General features: G+C 50.1%; 5 protein-coding genes across 5 annotated transcripts; 2 read left to right on the top strand and 3 right to left on the bottom strand.

The window, feature by feature from the left end:
• Positions 1 to 3,363: 3,363 nt before the first annotated feature.
• On the top strand, positions 3,364 to 3,797 carry BBA_09645 (uncharacterized protein; the record flags this gene model as incomplete). Its single annotated transcript, XM_008604742.1, has 2 exons — positions 3,364 to 3,390; positions 3,447 to 3,797. 2 exons carry the CDS (start codon positions 3,364 to 3,366, stop codon positions 3,795 to 3,797), a joined length of 378 nt encoding a protein of 125 aa, XP_008602964.1.
• Positions 3,798 to 5,638: 1,841 nt separating this feature from the next.
• BBA_09644 (PA domain-containing protein) lies at positions 5,639 to 8,121 on the bottom strand (the record flags this gene model as incomplete). Its single annotated transcript, XM_008604741.1, has 2 exons — positions 5,639 to 5,957; positions 6,014 to 8,121. 2 exons carry the CDS (start codon positions 8,119 to 8,121, stop codon positions 5,639 to 5,641), a joined length of 2,427 nt encoding a protein of 808 aa, XP_008602963.1.
• A 1,702-nt stretch (positions 8,122 to 9,823) lies between these two features.
• On the bottom strand, positions 9,824 to 10,804 carry BBA_09643 (pre-mRNA-splicing factor 38B; the record flags this gene model as incomplete). Its single annotated transcript, XM_008604740.1, has 2 exons — positions 9,824 to 10,619; positions 10,674 to 10,804. The coding sequence occupies 2 exons, from the start codon at positions 10,802 to 10,804 to the stop codon at positions 9,824 to 9,826; spliced, it is 927 nt and encodes a 308-aa protein (XP_008602962.1).
• A 201-nt stretch (positions 10,805 to 11,005) lies between these two features.
• On the top strand, positions 11,006 to 11,961 carry BBA_09642 (uncharacterized protein; the record flags this gene model as incomplete). Its single annotated transcript, XM_008604739.1, has 2 exons — positions 11,006 to 11,036; positions 11,072 to 11,961. 2 exons carry the CDS (start codon positions 11,006 to 11,008, stop codon positions 11,959 to 11,961), a joined length of 921 nt encoding a protein of 306 aa, XP_008602961.1.
• Positions 11,962 to 15,917: 3,956 nt separating this feature from the next.
• On the bottom strand, positions 15,918 to 17,233 carry BBA_09641 (Fungal Zn binuclear cluster domain containing protein; the record flags this gene model as incomplete). Its single annotated transcript, XM_008604738.1, has 3 exons — positions 15,918 to 16,797; positions 16,854 to 16,951; positions 17,018 to 17,233. 3 exons carry the CDS (start codon positions 17,231 to 17,233, stop codon positions 15,918 to 15,920), a joined length of 1,194 nt encoding a protein of 397 aa, XP_008602960.1.
• Positions 17,234 to 19,656: the final 2,423 nt, after the last annotated feature.

Genomic DNA, 19,656 nt, shown 5'->3' with positions numbered 1-19,656 from the left:
ATTCCATGCGGCATGCCCAGCCAAGGCTTTGGCTTCGCGAGTGGCGGATAAAACAACATGCTGCACCTCATGAGATATCGCCGGCCAGGGTTCAGTGGCAAAGCCGAAACTGGGCAATGTGCCGGTGGATCTGAGACATGAAGAAAAGGTTTCCATTCGATTCAGGGGAGTAAAGGAATGATGAGCATGAAAATCTGACGCTCTACAGTACTGCTCGAGGCGAAGTCGGCCGCTGTGGAAATGCGAGATGTCCACCTGTCAAACAGGGAGTCACTCAATGAAATGGTCGCTAGCTGCGTGCTCGATACCTTGAGTCTACCAGAGCGCTGCAGAAGATTCTTTCGGATTGAAATCGACTTGCTTCGGAGAAATGTGCTAAAATTCCTAGAATCTAGCGGAAGAGGGGGTAGCTCAGGGAGAGCAGGAAGGATGCTCACTATTTGCCTTCCCGCAATGGCCTTGGAATTATCATGTTTGGCGTAGATTATGTTACCTGCGTCGCCATTATTGACGGAGTTGTCGTGGTATCGTAGGCGCATCTCGACGTAGTATTGTATCCGACCGCGGGCTAGGAATTCGTGTTCCTCCGTATTTGCGCCGTCTAATGTAGGTGGCAGACGGGAGTGGCGCTCCTAGATAGCCTGACTGACGTAGTAGTGGTTGCATTAGTCTTCGAGAAGGTACTGAGGCATAACGAAACTGAAAGGTAATGAAATCAGCTCGACGGCTGCTATAGACCCCGGGAAAGGGGAATCCAGTTCTAGGCTACTACTCTCCTGCTCGGCCGCCATATACATCTTTAAGAACGGCGACAGCGCCCGCGTGGGCTTTTGTCTCGTAACATCTAGCCTCATCCTAGCTAGGACGAGGAGAACAATCTCGGCTTCTTCACAGTATATAGCAGTAACGCTGTGAATTATTGCTCGTCCCGTGATAACTGAACCGGCTGTGTACACTTGAGGTTCATCGTGATGGCTGTTATTGATGGATATGGTCACTTGCAGGGCTCTAGGAGGAGCGTACGAGCACTGTGTCGATAGATTGCTAGACATTGGCAGCGTAGAGTGCCTAATAACTTGAGAGATGCTGGACTTCAATAAAAGACATCGACTGGATTATATATGCCGTTTATATTATGCGGAGATAGATAGCTCCGGCTTGCTACATCTTAATCACTCGGAAGCTGCTAGAGAGGAAGCGGTGGGCCGAACTTTCTTGGTGTATGGAGCTAAACGCAACATGGGCAATGGCGCTCATGTGGCATACATAGCAGCAACAAAGAGGCTGCATAGCGTCTAGATGCGACTTGAGCACAAGGAAATCTAGAAACGGTAAGCAGAAGCTTTCTCAGCAGAAAGATTCTCTGGAGGAAAAGAAGAGCAGGTCACACCAGGTGTAGACGGCATGATGGGGGTTGGGACCCGGAAGCAGCCCGCCCTGATAGGGAGGACATTCATCAGTAATGATTTTTTTTATTTCAATAAAAAGAAAGAAAATGACTCGCTGTCAAGATCCTTCTATAATCGCTACTAACAAGCGGCACCTCGCTTCGCTTGTCTAGCCCTGTCTCCTATTCGTCAAGTTGATCGTTTACTTGATGAGCACTACAACGTGCTGGTGTAATGAAAACTGGACAAAGGTGCATGCTCCTACACAGACACAGCCAGAAATTCGATGTAGATATACTATTAGTATCAAGACGTATGTATATTCTAAAAGGTTATCTGATCCAGTAATGTTTACGTCGCTGACCCGACGGGTCAGCCCCGGACGTGCAGCGAGTGATCGAGTTCCCACAGGATGCACATTATCCCAGGACACCCTGTAAGCAGCTTGAAGGAAACAGGGACTCTGGCGGCCGCATCCTCACATAGGTCACCATTTATCAGGTGCAGACACCTTCCAATCTTGGCTGGCGTGCTAACTAGTTGCATGGCTAGGGTGGCAGAATGCAGCATGCATGGTGGTTGACTTGCTTCAGATGTGTCCGATCGCCTTCTTTGGATCTCGATCAAAGATTGAACTCGCAAGCTGGCCCATTCAACAATGAGACAGTGAGTTCTCAGCCACTATTCTCAGACAGTCTTAGCCTCGACATCTAGCTTGGCGTTGGTCTGCAAATGCCGAGACTTGCGGAGGCACTGTACTGACTCACTGATAATAGTCGACGTGGTTGGCGCCTTCCGGCCGCCCGTTACACGTAGCTTTGAGATGAGTCTGAGTCTCAGAGAGCCGGGCAACGAAAGGGCATCGTTTCAAAGGCCCAGGCGGGAGTTGCTCGCTACTTCGGCCGAGAATAAAAAATAGGAGGAGCGTTACCTATTGATCATCCCGTCCACAACGAACTCGTGCTTTAAAAGAGCCGAGGCAGACTACTTCAAATGAGTAACCCGGAGCACTGACCCGCATGCAACCTTGAAAACAACCAGCGTATGACGGATACTAGTCTCGGGTTGGGTGTTCTCGATTACAACAACAGTTTAGCAGGCTACAGGTATAAATCTTGCGGCTACAAATTCGATTTCTTGTAGGATTTTCTGCTCCTCAGCTGAAATCATACGGTAATTAGTCAATTTCTCCCTGGAGGGAAGTAATAGAAGTATGTTCTATCGGAACCTGACGCACGTTGAATATCTACCTTCAAGGTCCCTCACAGCCTCCGATATCTCTTTATATAATGATGATGGGCTACTTGTTCCACTAGAGCTCTACTGAGGCCGATATGGGGCACGTTTCGTGGAAGTGCAGATCCCCGCTGTGAGCTATTACTCCGATAATCATTCTAGTAGTTCCGACAACCGGTCGGTTGCTGCTTTCAACTCCCCCTTCGACCGCTCACCTCAGAGTATTCCAGTTGTGCTCATGACTCTGCTAGCCTCACTCATTCGAGTTAGCTAGGCACCCATATACACAGCATTATGCCCAGTAAAGCTTGGCTGTGAGATCCGATTTCGCCCTGTCGATGGGTCCAAGGCTCGCATTGCGGAGTCAATAATGCATTAACGGTTAAAGTAAGCTTGAAGTGACGTGTCATCACACTTGAAGCCGTCTTTTCTGTACAGGGCCTCCCAGCTACCATCTATCCCCCGTTTTTAATTGGCGCACGAAAACTCATATCCTTGCAAAGTGTGGCGGTCGCCAAGCTGGAGTTGGCCCGTACTGGTAACCTCCGGTTTATCAGACGACAGTTGATGCACGTGAGAATGTTGCATGCTTCCTCAAGCTATAAACAGAAATATCGGCATTGAGATAACTTACTATCTGTGTAACTGCTTCCGCATTCTATATAAGTACCAACCATGCCCGTCATTTACACAAAGCAGCTCTCCTCGAACAGCATACAAAGCCGCTACTTCAATCAAGATGAAATTTTCAACCAGCAACATCATTGTGCGTTCTTGTAAGCCCATCAAGCTATTATTTTGCTAATTTGTGCTTGAATACAGACCCTGCTCGCATCTACAGCTACCGGAGCCGTTGCGGCACCAGCTGTCAACGAGGAGGGTGTTAGTCCAGTGGTTGAGACAGCTACAGACTCACCATCTGATTTCGCTTCTATTGAAGAGTCATTTGACGAAGAAGAACCCTTTGATCTCTCCAAACTTCTGCCAGAGTTGTTCCCAGAGCTAGCTGCTCGAGCCAAACCGGGCTGCATGGGCGGCACATGGAAAGCATGCCACGACTGGACTCTGAGGCAGTGTCCTATGCGATGCACTGGTCTGCCTAGACGTCGACACCCTTGTACGCAGAGGTGCATCATGGGCGCAGGTATTCAATGCCAGAAAGCTTGTTCTTAACTGGCGAAATCTTTGATTCATGAGTGTTATTGCTCCAAATGTTGGACAAGTAGACGCTTCAGCTGAACCAGTGTTGAAGAAGGCTATCACTTGCTGGCAGATACATAGATGACAATATATCATAGCAATATGCCACTTCAAGCTCGGACGATGACTCTTGTAAATCTATTCTAACAAGGTCAGAATCGTCTTTTGGCCTTGCGTTCTTTCAGTGAATTCCTATGCCTTGCTTCATGTAGTTCTATTACATCTTTTCTGACGAGCTCACTGATTGTCATTCAACGACCCCGCTCCTGCGGATCGGCTTCTTAATTCTCGGATGACCACTTTGTAAGATTAATAATGCAACACAATTACAGGTCCCATTATTATTCAATGCCACTCTTCGGTGGCCATACAAGTTGGGACAGTCTCCGCCTTACGTCGTAGTTAAAATGCACCGCTGTTCAAATCGACCAAATTTCTTTTGGAATTCTGTTGATCACATGCAGCCGACTAGAGCATAGCGGGCCGGACGGTCGTCCTACTTCCGCGTGTTATTACCATCAGCCCGTTGCTTTGCGTGCGAGTTATTCGGGCCCGACTGTAGTCATACATTCAAGGACTAGAGCATACCAAAGATTCTTTTAGCTCCTAAAGATATCCAAGTGAGTTTTTCCGCTGTATATTGAGCCAAAAGACTTAAACATTAGGTCCGTCCGTTCAGGCTTCAAGACCTTTACGCTCACTGAGAAGTCCTTCTTTAGCACTACTTGAGGCTTCCATTCTCGTGCAAGGGCCTCCATCGCAGTCAGAAATAAGCTTGGGCCCCCTGCCCATGAATATACGGATCTTATCGGTCGCTGCAACCACAAGCTTCCCAGGGTAATGCTGTCTTTGCACAGCTTCTTGACAGCTTCACCTCAGCCGTCTGTGAGAACAAGACGAGTCGGCCAGTCTCACGATTCCAGGCCCGATTCAGCAGCACTTACCATAATAGAATTCTTCAGATAGCTTATATCGCCAGTATTCGTTCATAACTAGCCGAGGCTTTACAGCAGGTCTTGCACTATGAGCAGTCGCAGGCCGCCAAGGGTACGGTCCATGAGTATTTAGATATCAAACGAGATTGCTGCAGCTTAAATGAACTGGTAAACAAGGATCAGTTGAATGACTTACCAAAAAAGCTGTAATGACGTTTCACCACGCCGCGGGGTAAGGAGTTGTCGGGCCGATAATTTAAGTCAGCGTCCTGATACACCGTGTGTTTTGAAGATGAGTTTTCCTGATTCTGGGCAAGCTGCATCTTGGAAATTAATTGTGAGATGAGGGAGATGCTTCGAGATGCCAAAAAAAACTATCATACTCTTCAGGAAGCTGCTCGGAAACTGGCTATTCTTCAATCCTAAATCAGCCACACGACATTCAAAGATGTGGCAACCTCTGCACTGTAGATATTGTTCGTCCAGGTTACAAAGGATGCTTCAGCAGGTTTAACATCGCGCACATTTTGGACAAAAAGCCAGACATTAATCATTCCGGCCTATGAACCCTCCATCTTGATCCGCAAACGAACCGGTTCGTCGCTGCTGCGTGGATAATGAGCCTCGAAATACGAGGGAGTGAATTGGAGAAGAGCCGCTCTCAAGGCATCTGGGTGGCACATACCTAGGTGACTATCACTCTGAGCAGCTTAGCAATATAGAACTATATAACAACAAAGAACGCCACAAGTATCACAATGCTATAGTACGCCAAGCTCCATCGCAGAACAACAATAAAGCAGAGAGAATGGGCGCAGATAAGCTAAGTTTCCGTTTAGTCAAAGATAGAATATATACTAAGGTGGAATGCACGTCGAGCTAGGAGTTCGGATTGGGCCGACGCTGCGCGGGTGACGGCGATCTTGATGGCACGTGTTGCGCGCCATTACCAGGGCTGTGCGAGACGACCCCAAGCCGGCCATCTCCACGGGAAGAGCTTTGACCATTTTGTGCATCTGATTGGCTAATGCCCTGCTCAACATCGGATGCCAGGCTCGAAGAAGCCATCGCATCGTCATCGCTGTCCTCACGGTAGGGCTCATACCGAGGCATGGATCGAGATGAATGTGCAAGAGAGCGGACAACATCACCCTTGCAGATAGGGCAAGTCCGGCGCCGAGTTGTTAGCCAAGGAGTACTGTCATGTCATGTCAGTGAGAAGTTTGGAATAGAAGTTACCAGACAAATGCTTACATGCACTCGGCGTGGAATTCGTGACCGCAGGGAAGGCTCATTACACGGCTAACGCCGTCAACGTACTCTTCCAAGCATACAACACACTCAACTTGCCGTCCCATGTACTTCCGCCATTCAGCAGAGAAGCCACTCGATCCCTTTTCATGCTCATTTCCAGCTCGGTGTCGGGATCCGCTCGAGGCAGTGGGAATGGGCGGGCTCGGAACAGGGAGATTAGCGCTCTCGGGGACACCAGTGGTCGTACGGGAGCGAGGTCTTGGCCGCGACGGGCTATGCTGAAGCAGAGGGGTAGTCGGCGACGAAGCGGAAGGAGAAGAAGCCTGTGGCGAGATGCTAGGAGTTGTTGCCACAGTGTGATAAGTACGAACTGGTAAGCGCTCCACAACAGATTTTGGAGCTCGCCAGCGTCGACGACGAATACGTGCTCGCAGGATCAATAAGGCATAGACGACGCTGAGAGTCACGAGAGGACTGACAACAAGAACAAGCAGAGTGTCAAAGAAGGGACTAGTGCCGCTGTTGGGTGTGATGGTGACCCAGAGGCCATGATGAGGTCCGGGGGTTGGCTCATTGTGCTTAGGGGGGTCCGTCTTGTCATCATCATCTAATGCATCTGGGGGCTCGCTATCCTCAGCTGGATCTTCATCTCCAAATACTGTTCTGAAGAGACCACGGCTGTGGCCAAACTTCGACGGGGAGTTGGTATTGGCGTTAGATGCTGCGTCTTTCCCTGAAAGCCTGCTCGCGGGCTTACTTTCTGTCTTGCGGGAGACTGAGCTGACGGTATTGGCCTTGTCACTCGAATGCGACTTATCGACAAATTTTGGGTCGCGCCAGTCCTGCACACCAATACGAAACTCGTCTTCCACCACCTTGGCTGGCTTCTGTGACTGCCTTTTGGTACCCTTCATCCTATCGGAGATCTTCTTGTCGATTTCGTTGTCCCATTCATCGACCATTACCCACTCCAGTTTCCCATGAGCGGACGGGGACTCAGAATTTGCGCGGCTTGAGCTTGTTCCAAAACCAAGCGTACGGGAAAGCCAGCTGCGGTCACCTTTGTTCACTGAGGTGAGTTCCTTGGCAGCGCGACGAAAGGGTTTGCTTGCCGTTGCTGTCGGGTTGGCCTTACCTTGAACAGCCGATTTCGTCTTCTCTTCGAACTTCTTCGGGGATGATTTTACGCCCTTCTGCACCTTCAACACTGGATTTCCACCCTCATCGATACTATCCTCAATGAAGCTTCCTGGCTGTGTGAGGGACGACAGAAGTTGGGCAGTGGTTCGCGCGGTGAATACAGACGGGATGGTGACATTTTCCGCATCTTCACCTCTCGCAAACATATTGACTAGTGGGCCTCCGCGCTGATTATCGCCAACAATGACGGCAATGGCGCCCCTGCGCTGTGCCCACATGACCTTTTCCAAGAATCCGCAGCCTCCGCGCATTAGCAGCACTACCTTGCCCTCGATTTCTGCAGATTCTTGCATCGACTGTATATCAGCATGCGATGATGCCGAAGGATCTCGCCGCGCGAGAGAATTGCGAAGGGCTTCATGCAGGTAGTTGTCGGTGCCGTCATCAATAGAACGCGGGGTTTTGGGTGTCTCGTCGTCCGATCCGATTTCTTGTCGTGATTTTTTTGCGCTCTTGTTGCTTCGAACGGGTTTGCTTTCGGCTGGCGAGTGATGAGCTACCACTGATTTGATTGACGACTTGAGTATCGCTTGGGGACTGGCGCCGCCTTCCCAGCCGGGGATATCGCTGCAGCCAAGTTCTCCAGGCGATTCCAGGCTATCCTCAGCAAATCCACTGCCGACCCAAAGCTGTCCGCTCAAGCCACGGGGCACCAGCTGAGGACCAAAGGCGGCAGGTCTCGCTGCAAATGATGTGCTGTTGTCATCCGTCAAGCTGATGGCGGCATTGGGCTGGAAGAGGGAAAATGGCGGGTTGTAGTAAACAAGTCCTAGAATGGACTTTCTAGCGGTTGATGGCTTCGGATGAGCGATGGGTGACGATCGTGTCGCGGACAGAACGGCTCGAAAGAAGACAAAGAGGGTGGCGGTAAAGAAGATGAGGAGGATAACGATTCGTGTGGTTCGCATCCTGTCGCTTGCACTTTTGACGAGTATATCGGCGAATTTGAATAGAAAAAATATGGCAAGCTGAAGAGGTGATACTTGAGTCACCTCTCACAGCCAGCAAAGGCAGCCGTGTGGCTCTTTCACATCGGCATATGCCGATCGACGTTGAGGATACTGACGAGAGCGGCGCGTGGGGAGGCAGCCAATAGTCAAGGGGAAGAAGCCGGGCCTAAAACTCTGCCACAGCTCAAATGCGCGTTCGTTCAGCACACAGAATGATGCAGAGAGGCTGGAAATCGACAAACGGGAGCGAGAATGAGACGAGAGGGGAAAGGCAACAAATGATTGTTAGGGAGTGATGAAGTACGCAATGGCGGAGAAGGGCACACTCAAGATAACATGGGACAATCATTGCAGTTGCAGTTGCAGGCTGGCCAGTCAGCGGCGGGAGAGCCTGTAAATGGGGGTGTCTTGAGCCTTCCATGGCACCTCTCAGGAGGTCAGGCCCGAGTATCCGCGCCTGAAGATTGTCACAAAATGCGCTGGAGCCCACAGAAAGACAGGCCATCGTGGCCCACTAAAGCATGGCAATCCAGCGCCGCCGCCACCCTTTGCCTTTGCTTGGACTGAGAGGACCCTGGATGAGACTTGACAGATAAATAGGTACCTACGCGGGAGGGGGGTATTTTCTGACCTAGCCCCTAAGGTACAGCGTCTCCAGTTTGCAATGTCTCTTTGCTGTCTAGGAACACTGTCAAGTCGCTCAGATATGTCAGAATAAATCTATATTAACTCCTACACGTACTAGATGCTCTGACAGTCTCACCAGACAGTAAGAAGACATTTTGTACGTGACAGCGTATTATTGCTATATCAAAAAACACCCCTCGCGCGCGTAGGTACCTAGGTAGGTAGTGGGACTGCATGACGTCGGGTACCTAAATACTTGCTACTGTAGGTTGTAAGTAAATTAGTGGTTGTTGAGCAATCTCTGAGAGTTGATTTGTACCGTGCAAGGCTTTTTTCCGAATATACCAAGCCAGTTCTCGCACGCTGCAGAGAACAAGAAGCTGCAAAAACAGTTTCGCAAACCACGGAGGACATATATCGCGCACGTCACACTCACGATACCCCGCGTTTGAAGATATGCCGTATAGACACCCCCTCATTTGACGTAGTGGTTTGGTCATGTTACAGATGTACATGACATGCACTCTGAAATCATGCCACAGCCCTCGATTTTGTGATCTATAGGGGCGTTATAGCGCTCACTTGAAAATACCAACACTCAACCTCGTCATGTGCCGCCTGTGCCAAATTGTTACCTCATCTTGACGCGATCCCAACTTCAGCTTACCGCTGATACAGGGGAGCCTGGATCAATCATAGATAAGTTATATGGTGTTTAGAAGGAAAGAATGTCCATGACCCCGTACCAGCTAATCAGAAATAGGCATTGAGATGAAAGACATTCTCAGCACTGCCATGCGATCGGAGAAAGAGACTTGATCCAAAAATTGAATGCCCAAGAGCATCCTCGATAAGTCTCGCTATGCCGTATTCCAACGAAGCCCACACCATATCATAAATAGCTATCGCCCATTTCATCTTCTCGTGATACTCAATATGTCCCTCCCCTGAACCACACGACTGCAACTTGTTATTGATATGATGCGAACCTCGGCACGAACATCTTCATTTGATCGTGCGTTGTCCATCAAGTCTATATATTGGCATCGTCAAAGCCTTCTATATCCGTCTTTGGATCATACGACGCTGAGAAGCGTCTGTCTATTCCTGACGATACGCCAACAGCACCGCGCCCACGGATTTTGGGTGGCAGGACCGGTCCAATCTCCTCATTTTCTGAATCTCGTAACGCAGACTGATTTTCAGCGGACACGGACGATCTATCCCTGGGTAACGAGCGATGCCGGTGGCGTCGGCGTTCTGCATCTCGGCTTCTTGTTCTTTTGAATAGACAGTAACCTCCAGGAGACCTAGATCTACCATCTCTTGAGCTCTTGTGGAGGCGAGGTTGAGGTTCATCATCGGCCGAACGGTCCTTGTGTTGCGAACGCCGCCTGCCGTGTTGTCGGCTGCCATAGTGCTCGGAGCTCTCGTTTCCATAATTCGAAGAGGCGCGACCCTCATGTGGCCCTCGTTGATCACCATCTCTATAGTTATCTTCGTTCTTGTGTGGTCTCGCCCCACGCTTTGCCTTGGCTCGATCGCGGCGGTCAGTCTCTTTCTTGTTGTTGTCCGTGTCGGCACCGCCATCTCGCCCCCTTCGCTTCCCGCCGCCCAAGATCGCTTGGATGTCTCCCATATGTCGCTCGCGTAAGTCCTTTGTCGTAGGATTCAACTTCTTTCGCTTGGTCTCCTCGGCACGCTCCAATCTCTTTAAGCGAGCCTTCGACTCCGCGGCCTCCTTGGCTAGAAGTGCTTTGTTGTGGGTGTCGGTACCTCTAATGATGTTGCGCAGAAATCTCGTATTTGGCTTTGGCATATTTGTAGATCTGTTATCTGTTAGAAAATACATTCTGACGTGGACTCGCCATTTGGTGTGTTACTTCTTGGACTTAGAGTCCTTGACTAGGAAAGCGTCGACACCCATGGCAGAGTATTTAATCGAACAGTCGGAAGCTTCCTGGCTTAGTAGGCCAGCGACGTAGTCGTCCGTAAGAAATTCATCGGTTGACATGATTCGAAAGCAGCCCAGAAGGCACTGGTCCACCTTGCAGCGGGTGCAATGGCCGAAAAAATAATCATTGGAGAAAAGTACGTGAACGAGTCTTCAAGAGCGAGTGGCGCACTTGATGTTGGTCATTCGAGGTGGGGTAACGCACTAACCCAATCAGATTTCAAGTAAACAGCTCCGGTCATCGCGACCCTTGGCTTCAACATGTCTTCGTCACCAAATTGCCCGGTCGCCTGTTTGTGAAATCCCACGACACTACGTACGCTGGAGCTTCAGTCCCACAGCCCGAAGCCATGACGACCTCACCACGCAAAACGGCAGGCAAAGCACAGGATGTGCTCATGGCACTGACGCGACATCGAGCGCAGCAGGAAATTTCTATCATCAAGTTGATCCAGCCTATTACAAACTATGCAGCGCATGAGCCGAGACAGAGATCCTCAGATGTATCGAACTCATGTTTGGAAGGGCCGACCCCGGCAAGCCTTGAAACCGACCTGGCGCATTACAGCGAGCTCTTCTCCAAATTGCGATTCTCTTACGTCGAACAAGTCACTAAGGAGAAATTCATACGCGCCATCGTGGGAGACCCGCCACTTATCGTCAGTATGCGGGAGAATATCGAGTTGGAAAAGCATAACATGGAGGCAAAGGCTGAGCTGAAGAATCTCAAGTTGGACGTTGCGAGCATGATAGAGGATTTGGAACGCAGAGCCCGCGAATTGAGCCAGAAATACGAAAGCATCCAGCTAGAAACAGCTAAATTGGGGGAAATTCCCATGAAGCTACATGATCTTCGCGCGCAAGTCGCGGAATTAAAGTCATCCAGGGCCACAGCAGACTCGAATCCAGATATGAATCTGCCACTCACCAAGACGAGACAGCTCGTGTCGCGTCGGCAAGCAGAGCAGCAAGAAGTCACGCGTGAGCTGGAAGCTCTTCAGTCGAAACTCCCTCGTAAGAGAAAGGAGGCTGAGCGACTCGAGGCCGAGCTGGGTCCGCTGGAGGCGAAGCGGCAGAACAGCAAGGCAGCGGCGCGCGAGGCACAGCGAAGGAAAGAAGCTACACTGGGGGGCGTTGGCGACGATCTCGAGCAACGAGCACGATGGTGGCGCGCCGGTGAAAGCATACTGAGGCAGCTCCTGGACACCAAGAGCTAATGAAATACATGTGGCTTTTGGTGCAAACATCTGTTCATCTCGACATTGTCCAGCAGCGTGCTTAGGACGGTTTGGGGGCCCGTGTGCTTGCAATTGAATGATGTTTCAACCCCACGAATCGGCTTTAAGTGGGAGTTTTGGTACTTGAGATTGTTAAGATGTATATTGAATCCGTGTTTTCGTCTTTGAATTGAGAATGTGCGGCGAAATCAAAACCTGGCCCCACTCTTTTCTGTAATTGTGCCTTGTGTTTTGATATCTGCGTCCATAAATAAATACAGACCTGGCCCGACGATCTTTTTGTTGCCAACAAATACTATGGACAATTGTGGCTGCGCTTGTAACAGAGTAGGAGGGTCATCAACACCTCCGAACAAAACCCTGTCACAAGCGTTTGCGGGGCGTACGCCTGAGCTGGCGCCTCAAAGTGCCGAAACGGGTCAGCTCGTCGTAAAAGATGCGTGCGAGGCAATAGTCCGAATCCGAGTTTGCGAAAAAAACGTGCGCGCGGGATACGGGAGCAACTCGCGGAATGGTTGTTCTTTGGAGAATCTTGGCCGAGTAGTGGGCTATATTTATATTCAGCCAGTCTTTAATATGCATGTTAAGCATGCCAAGGCTTGTCCTGACAACATAATTTCAGACATTGATGTCGCAGGATGAGCCCAAGACGCTTCCCAGTTTACACTGCCCAGTGGGGGGAAAGCAATTAATGGTAGATGATGCTGCACTAAATAGAGAAATGTCTTGTGAGCTGAGCATCGGGGTCTTGGCTGAATAATTACGCGTAATGCGCCGTACGCGCACCGTTGGACTTGTAAATACTGGGAGCTTTGGTATCTCGCAGGTGGACTTGCGGAAAAAAAGGTGGAGGGGGGGGTGGATTTAAGACGGCATTTTCCCGTACACTACAAACCAGATGGCGAATTTGTCTTCCGCTCGGAAACTCCACAGCCATGTCGGTCCCGAGGAGACAAAGCAGAGAAATGAACGACGACGCCCGCCCGCCATGCCCAGTATCATGGCTGGACAGCAAATTTGTCTGCAGCATTCTGGAAGCTGCTTGAGATGAGATGGACAGTCCCGAAGTCCCAACGAAAGGCACCCTTTGGTGGACGGGACATTAGACTTTAGTCCGATTCTCAAAGGGTACGCTGCCAAGACGGCGCCCGAAGGCCGACCGTTGAAGCAATGTTGGGGAGGGGCCGCCACCGAAACTGAGAACTGCAGAGCTTTTATTTTGGCTTATCCGTGGCCGCGGAGATGCAGCTACGGAGCACCCGTGTATCCAGTGAAGGTTTTCAAGAGACTGAAAGAGACGACTCTCTACCATGGCTATGTGCGGGCATGTGTGAAAAGGTTCAGGAAGAGATTCCTGAAGGATGTTGGCATTCAGGAATTGATAGATGTAGTTGGTACACTGCACCAGGAAAATACAAAATCAGCCAATTATATGACACTAGCTGTCCATCGCACTGATGAGTGCTGAGTGCACTAAGAAAGCTATGTGTCCCCGAGAGTTGCTCTACCCACAACGCATTATTATCACAGCCTGCGCTGAAGACCTGCGCTCCTAGCTCCTTACCAACCAGCACAAATCAGCCCCATAGCAAGCACTATGCTTTTTCTTCCCAGAAACCTTCAAATTCTCCATGAGGACCACGCCAGAAAGTGCAAATGGTGTATAATTATTGAGACAGCGGTGAATTAGAGTACAGCCCGAAAGTCCGAACCATACCAGAGGCAATAAGCTTTGCTTACACCACAGGCACAAATTCCAGACGAGTATTTCATCGCTGTCGGCCATCGGAATCGACGCACGGAAACAACTCCCTCGTAGTCTCGTTTTATTTAGAGTTTGGAATGAGAAGGTGTGCAAGACCACACGATAGGCATTGAGTGGGTAAAGTAGTGGCAATTGTGCTACGCCCATGTGGCAAAATCAGGCCTAGTTAGGATCATGATCGCCCTAATGAAAGGAAGTGAAAGAGAGGGTAGCCTGAAATTTGCTTGTATCTGCATTGGTCTGGTAAGCATTCGAGAGGTCGCCAGAAAAGATGACAAAGAATACCACAGCGGAACTCGGTCGCCCACTCGTACGCCCTTGATCCTCCATCATTAACTACAGTAGTCAATTTTGATTGACATGTGTAGGATCCCTACATCTTTGTAAGTTACAGCAATCCTTGGCCCAACCCACATATATACCGCTCATTAAGCAGAACTTGCACATTAGCTCGGCAGAAGCCAAGCAAGGTGTCGCGAAATACTGCAAGGTAGTTATAGACAGGGCTTACTGGTTTTACCTCGAAGAAGTGACCCTCCCACGTAGGCACAGTGGTAGTAATTTATGGCCTCGGGTGTTTCCCGGACGTCGTCAAGTTGGTGAATGATGGTGGCGCCGCCGATGCGAGCTGACCTCGTCAAGCTCGTTGGGATAGACATCTGATGATATGTTCGTCTCTACAAACGTTGTGAAGCGGAAAATCTAGAAACCGGGCGAGATGCATGGCTGCTCGTTTACACGAGCGAGTGGGCAAAGATCGCAGCCACTGGGCCAAGAAAAATTTTACAAGGCTGATGCTTGTTTTATGTAGTCAGATGTAATAAGCTGGGGCGCGCATGCAAATCGTTGGCTTGTGAGGTTGAGAGGGCCAGCCTTGCATAGAATGGTGTCATGCTGTGGCGGGTGACTCTCGCGCTCCTGCATATGGCCGAATTGGCAGCCATGTCATCCCCATCATTGTTCATAGCCTATATTGCAGATGGCTGAGGTCGTTCGTTCGAAGGACTGTCTCACTCCACCATCAACTTCAAGCAAACAGAGTTGTGGCAACATGTCATTCTAACTAGTACCGGTAACAAAGAAAGAGGGGTGACCCGTTTTTGGCAACAGTACGGACCAGATATTACCAGTAAACTGCGGACTTGCCAACTGATTCCTGGCCAGGGCACGAAAACTTCTGATTACATGTTTTTCAGTCCCGGTTCGGCCCTTGGTTCTCGGGAGCCGTAACCACTAACTAGATACGAGTTCAAGCGTTTGATTCTTTCTGCCTTCTTGTCCTAGATACCTGCGGCGATTGTTCCGTTGAAGCCTTTTAGCGCGCTTTGTAATCTCGGTAGTTCTAATGCCAGACGCGCGAACGAGGCTGACAAAAATCTTATTTAGCCTGATCAACCGCCAACCAAATCAGGCAACCTGGTTAGTTCTTGTTTTCCCATGTCTCATTCTGTCCCTGTGTGGTTTAGCCCGTCAAGTCTGCGCAGGCAGCGCCCCCTCTTCTTAACTGTTGGGTTCATCTTAGCATTTTTTCCGGGGCACTAAAGTTTCATCTTGGCCTTGTGGGTTTACTGTTCGCCGGACTGATTGCAAATGCTTTCTAATAAGTCTTTAATTACAGAGGTAGGCTCGCAGGCTCCTCAGCTCGGCAAATTTTTGCCAGAAAGGCTCATTTGCAGCAGTGGATCTTCCACCGCCAGCGACCCTATCTATCCATACACACCACTGTTCATCATTTCAGTGGCTGCAACGATTCATTTTTGTATTGCAATTGTCAGAGCTCTACATTAAACGTGAATGCCATTGCTACGTGCGCACCCGGCTTTGCTTGGCCAAGTCGTTCAGTCTATGGCCCAGGCGAGTTACAGCTCGGGTACTTTGGAGAGTCGGTGTAATTGGTTGAATTCTAATCGCGATGTCAACAAGAGTAAAAAAGGCCCGACATATACATAACCCAGGAACGAAAACCATTGCCATGCCTCCAAACCCCGGGTTCCATTCAGTAAAATCAGATACCCTACCTCGACGCCATTTTCCTACAGTAATGCATCAAAACTCCATATCTCATTATGCGAAATAACTAGCCATGCACAGCTGCTTCTTCAAGCACACCCTAGCCCTGGCAGCAAAATTGCATTTGCCAAGATTTCAAGTGACCTTTCCCGACTCCAATCTATAGTCTCATGTTGTCGTTATCAAAGCCAGCATAAATCATCGGATCCGACATGCCCATCATGACATCCGGGTTGACGTAGGATAAGATATCGGGCTTGATTGTGCCAAAGTCCGCATCAAGGGCGTCCTGATTCATCATCACGAGGTTCTGCAAAGAGCTCGGCTGCTGCATGAATGGCATCGATATCGTATTTGACGGCTCTTGCTGCTGCTGCTGCTGCTGTTGTTGTTGTTGTTGTTGTTGTTGTTGTTGTTGTTGTTGTTGTTGTTGTTGTTGTTGTTGTTGCTGCTGCTGCTGCAGCTGTCGAGCTTTGGGAACCGCGACCCACGAAGAAGAAAAGTCTGGCATTGATGATGATGATTGTGTTGAAAACATCGCGCCGGCGTCAAGATCTATTGGTGTCGTACTGAACTCGAAGTCGCTGCCACTGGCAAAGCTCTGTGGAGACAGGGACAGGGCATTGTGGCTTCCAAAGGCCATCTTGCGGTAATCTTGTTCCACATCGGAATGGTCAAGTTCGGAAGAAGATGCTCGGTCGGTACGCGTGTAGGTCGATGATTCGCCTTCCCTTGTAGTGGTAGTGGCAGAGTGGGAGCTGGGTGCATCGTGTTCGTGAGGCTGTTGCTCTTCGAGCTGACGGGCGAGTTCAGCCATGCTGGTCTCATCCTCGGGAAATACTGAGTGAGCGGGAAGATCGATGTCGCAATTGGGACGGATGCATCCAAGCTTCTGGGCAATGTTGTGTACGACTGGCTGGCCACGTTCGTTGACGTCTGGCTCGCCGAGATCCCAGGGTTGGGAGGTGCGGACCATGGAGTACAGCTTGTGGATGGTGGCGATCAGAGTGAGCTGCGTGCTCTCGAGAACTTCGGCGTAGCTAGATGGCGTTAGGATGGTGATTGCTGAGGTTGAGCGAGGCGTGAGTTGACGTACCCTCTCGGCAACTGCTTGTACTCCATCTTCTTTCGAATGCCAGCAGTGCAGACGAGTCCATCGTCCTTGCAACGTTTGCAAGGAAACTCGCCGTCGCACTTTATTGAATTGAGTCAGTGCCGGCACAATTATCGTTAATGTACAGCTACACAAGGGAAATGTACCTTGGTCTTCTTCATCCGACAGCGCTCACAGGCCTTCCACACTCTCTTGTGGCGGCCGTCCATGCCAGCGGCGCCAGCGATAATTTCATGGTGATGAGCGGCAGAGGCGGTGTTGGCACGCTTAGAAGCGCGATGGGCTGGCTTTGTGGCTTTTGCAGTGATTTTTTTCACTTTGCTGTCTTCCGCTGGGGGGGAAGGGAGGTTAGGGGAGCCCATTGTAGGAGTGCACTGTGCGTTGATATGTAGGTAACTGTTACAGGTTCGAATTGGGGTTGTGCGATAGAAGATCCAGCATGCATAAATGTCGCCGGTAGGAGTGAGTGTTGACTGCCAACAATTGGAGGGGGGAGGGAATAAAACAAAGTATACAGGAGGTATTATGTGTAAGTCCGAGACGGTGGAGGGAAGCGCTGGGTTTAAGGAGGATGGGATTGGTGTATGGATGTCCGCTTAATAATAGAGGCGGATGGACGAGGAAGGTAAAATGGCAACTGAAAGTTCAATGACTTCACCACGGGGGGGTGCAAGGCGCGATCGGTTGATCAGATTGGGGTGCTTTATAATTGAATTTTTCCCACGTACGCACAGGGAGCCGAACATTGTCATGGACTGAAGCGGCCCATTGAGACGCACCCGCCTGTTCGGGGGGGGACAGAGTCTCCGTTGAGGACGGGTGGACCTGTCAGTGACGGCAGGGGGGTGGCGTTAGCCGCGTCGGCCAGCACCTATGTCCGAGAGTGCGACCAGCCAGACCGGGGGACCGGGGGCTTCGTCCACGGGTTACCAGTAGCGCCCAGCAGTTACCAGTTGCCAGTATGCTAGTTATTACTAGTAACGAATAGGATAGGTTCCAGTACCAAACAAGATTTCAGCCCTCATTCTTTTTCCCTCTTTTCTACCCAGAGGCACCTGGATAGTTGTGGCAGCAAGGCTGTATGTAGCCTACTGGTACAGACGCATCTACGCGGGAGGTGTCGGAGATGATTTTCCGGCCAACACGTGTATAGGTCATCTTCTGGTTCTGTCCTCACCTGTGTACTCACCTGAGTGAGATATGCTAGGACCCCGTAACATATGTAGGAGGCGAACTTTGCAATAGGAGAGGGCTGACAACATATGGAAATGGTCTGCCACATAACACCCCTATGGCGACAGGTTGGCACAGTGCCTAGGTACCTAGGAATCTACAGTGCACAGTGGCACCGTTCAGAGCACACTCGGCGCCAGCCAGCTTTTGTCCTTCACCGTAACTGAACAGTGGATGGTGGGATTCTGGAAAGGCGCCTGTGGGGGCCCTCTGGAGAAATCCCCTGCGGCAACTGGCCCTGTAATGCACCAGCCATGTTTTGTCGGGAGTCGCGTGATGGTAACTGCGTGTTAGCCTTATTCATCGCTGTTAAGAAAAGTCCGCACGGCAGTCTGCGCGGACTTTAGGCCTTTTCCAAGTCGACTGATAATGACTGAGCTGTGCGATATGCCGCTTCTGTTCAAGGTGTTTTCGGGGTTTTCTTATGATCGTGCCACGTATCCATCCGATTCAGGGTTATAACCGCCGCGTTCACGCGAGACGAGATCATCGTTAGCCAGCGTCCTACCCGATCAATTACAACGTCTATTTCACACTATCAACTCGTCGTTTCGTCATCTTGGATCGCTCCGCGCGTACCTCGAACGTAAAGTCATGATAAGATTGCCTTTTGTTCGCAGGGCGTTAGTACTCGAGTCACCTTCGGGCAAGATAATTCTTTCCTGATCTTGTTTTTTTTTTTTTTTAGAAAAAAAAAATCCTCGAAGGTTCAAGGGGCTATATACGTGGCATTCGTGCTCGTAATACAGCAAACCCCATTTTGGCCTCGCAGAACCCCCGCGCAGTGTTGAGGCGTCATGCTCTGAGCCAACAATGTTGGCGCCAGCTAACTTTCAGCTCTGTGTGGCCCTAGTTTCTCTTATGTACAAATACCCTTTGCTCTCCTCCTTCCTCCTACTTCACGTCATGGACCGAACGAGTCAACAAAGTTCTACTGTCCTTCTAGTTCTGCCCACTAGGTGGGCCATTACTGTATGCGGCGGGCGGAAGAAGATGATTCATCGGGCATGTCTTCAACTTACACTAGTACTACTACATTTGTAAACAGTGGATGCTTTCAAGCAATAGTCTGCCTGATTCCAAAGCCACACGCACACACACGCGAAATGATATTTTATGACCCTCTCCAGTATTGACATATTCCGCATGCATGACCGAGCCTGACGTATCTTTACACTGCAATCTCGGCTAGTCTCTCCGGGATCCACGAAGAATGAACTGTAAACCCACCTACGTAGTTAGACCTCGAAACCTCACCTCACTCATCTTGACAGTTGCTGCTATTCAAGTCATAGCTTCTGCTCCAGCCGCCTGCCAGACTTGGGGATATTGTGCCCCGTTCAGAAATGCAGTCGATGTGCCCCTGCACTGTAACAGTCTGCTTCAATCTATGATAGGTTAGTCAATGCAACGCTACGCAATCAGCGCCACGGCATATGCAGTGCTTATCGTCGAGCAGTATGATAGATACATGGGTGTGCCACAGCACCGGTATCATAGTGCCAGAGCTAAGAATCGTCAAGGGCTAGGAGAATTGACCATCGATGTCTTT

The sequence above is a fragment of the Beauveria bassiana genome (genome assembly GCF_000280675.1).
Source record: "Beauveria bassiana ARSEF 2860 unplaced genomic scaffold BBA_S00061, whole genome shotgun sequence".
NCBI classification, from domain to species: domain Eukaryota; kingdom Fungi; phylum Ascomycota; class Sordariomycetes; order Hypocreales; family Cordycipitaceae; genus Beauveria; species Beauveria bassiana.
Note: the sequence above shows the minus strand (reverse complement) of the source record. Positions and strands in the feature narration are given on the sequence as shown.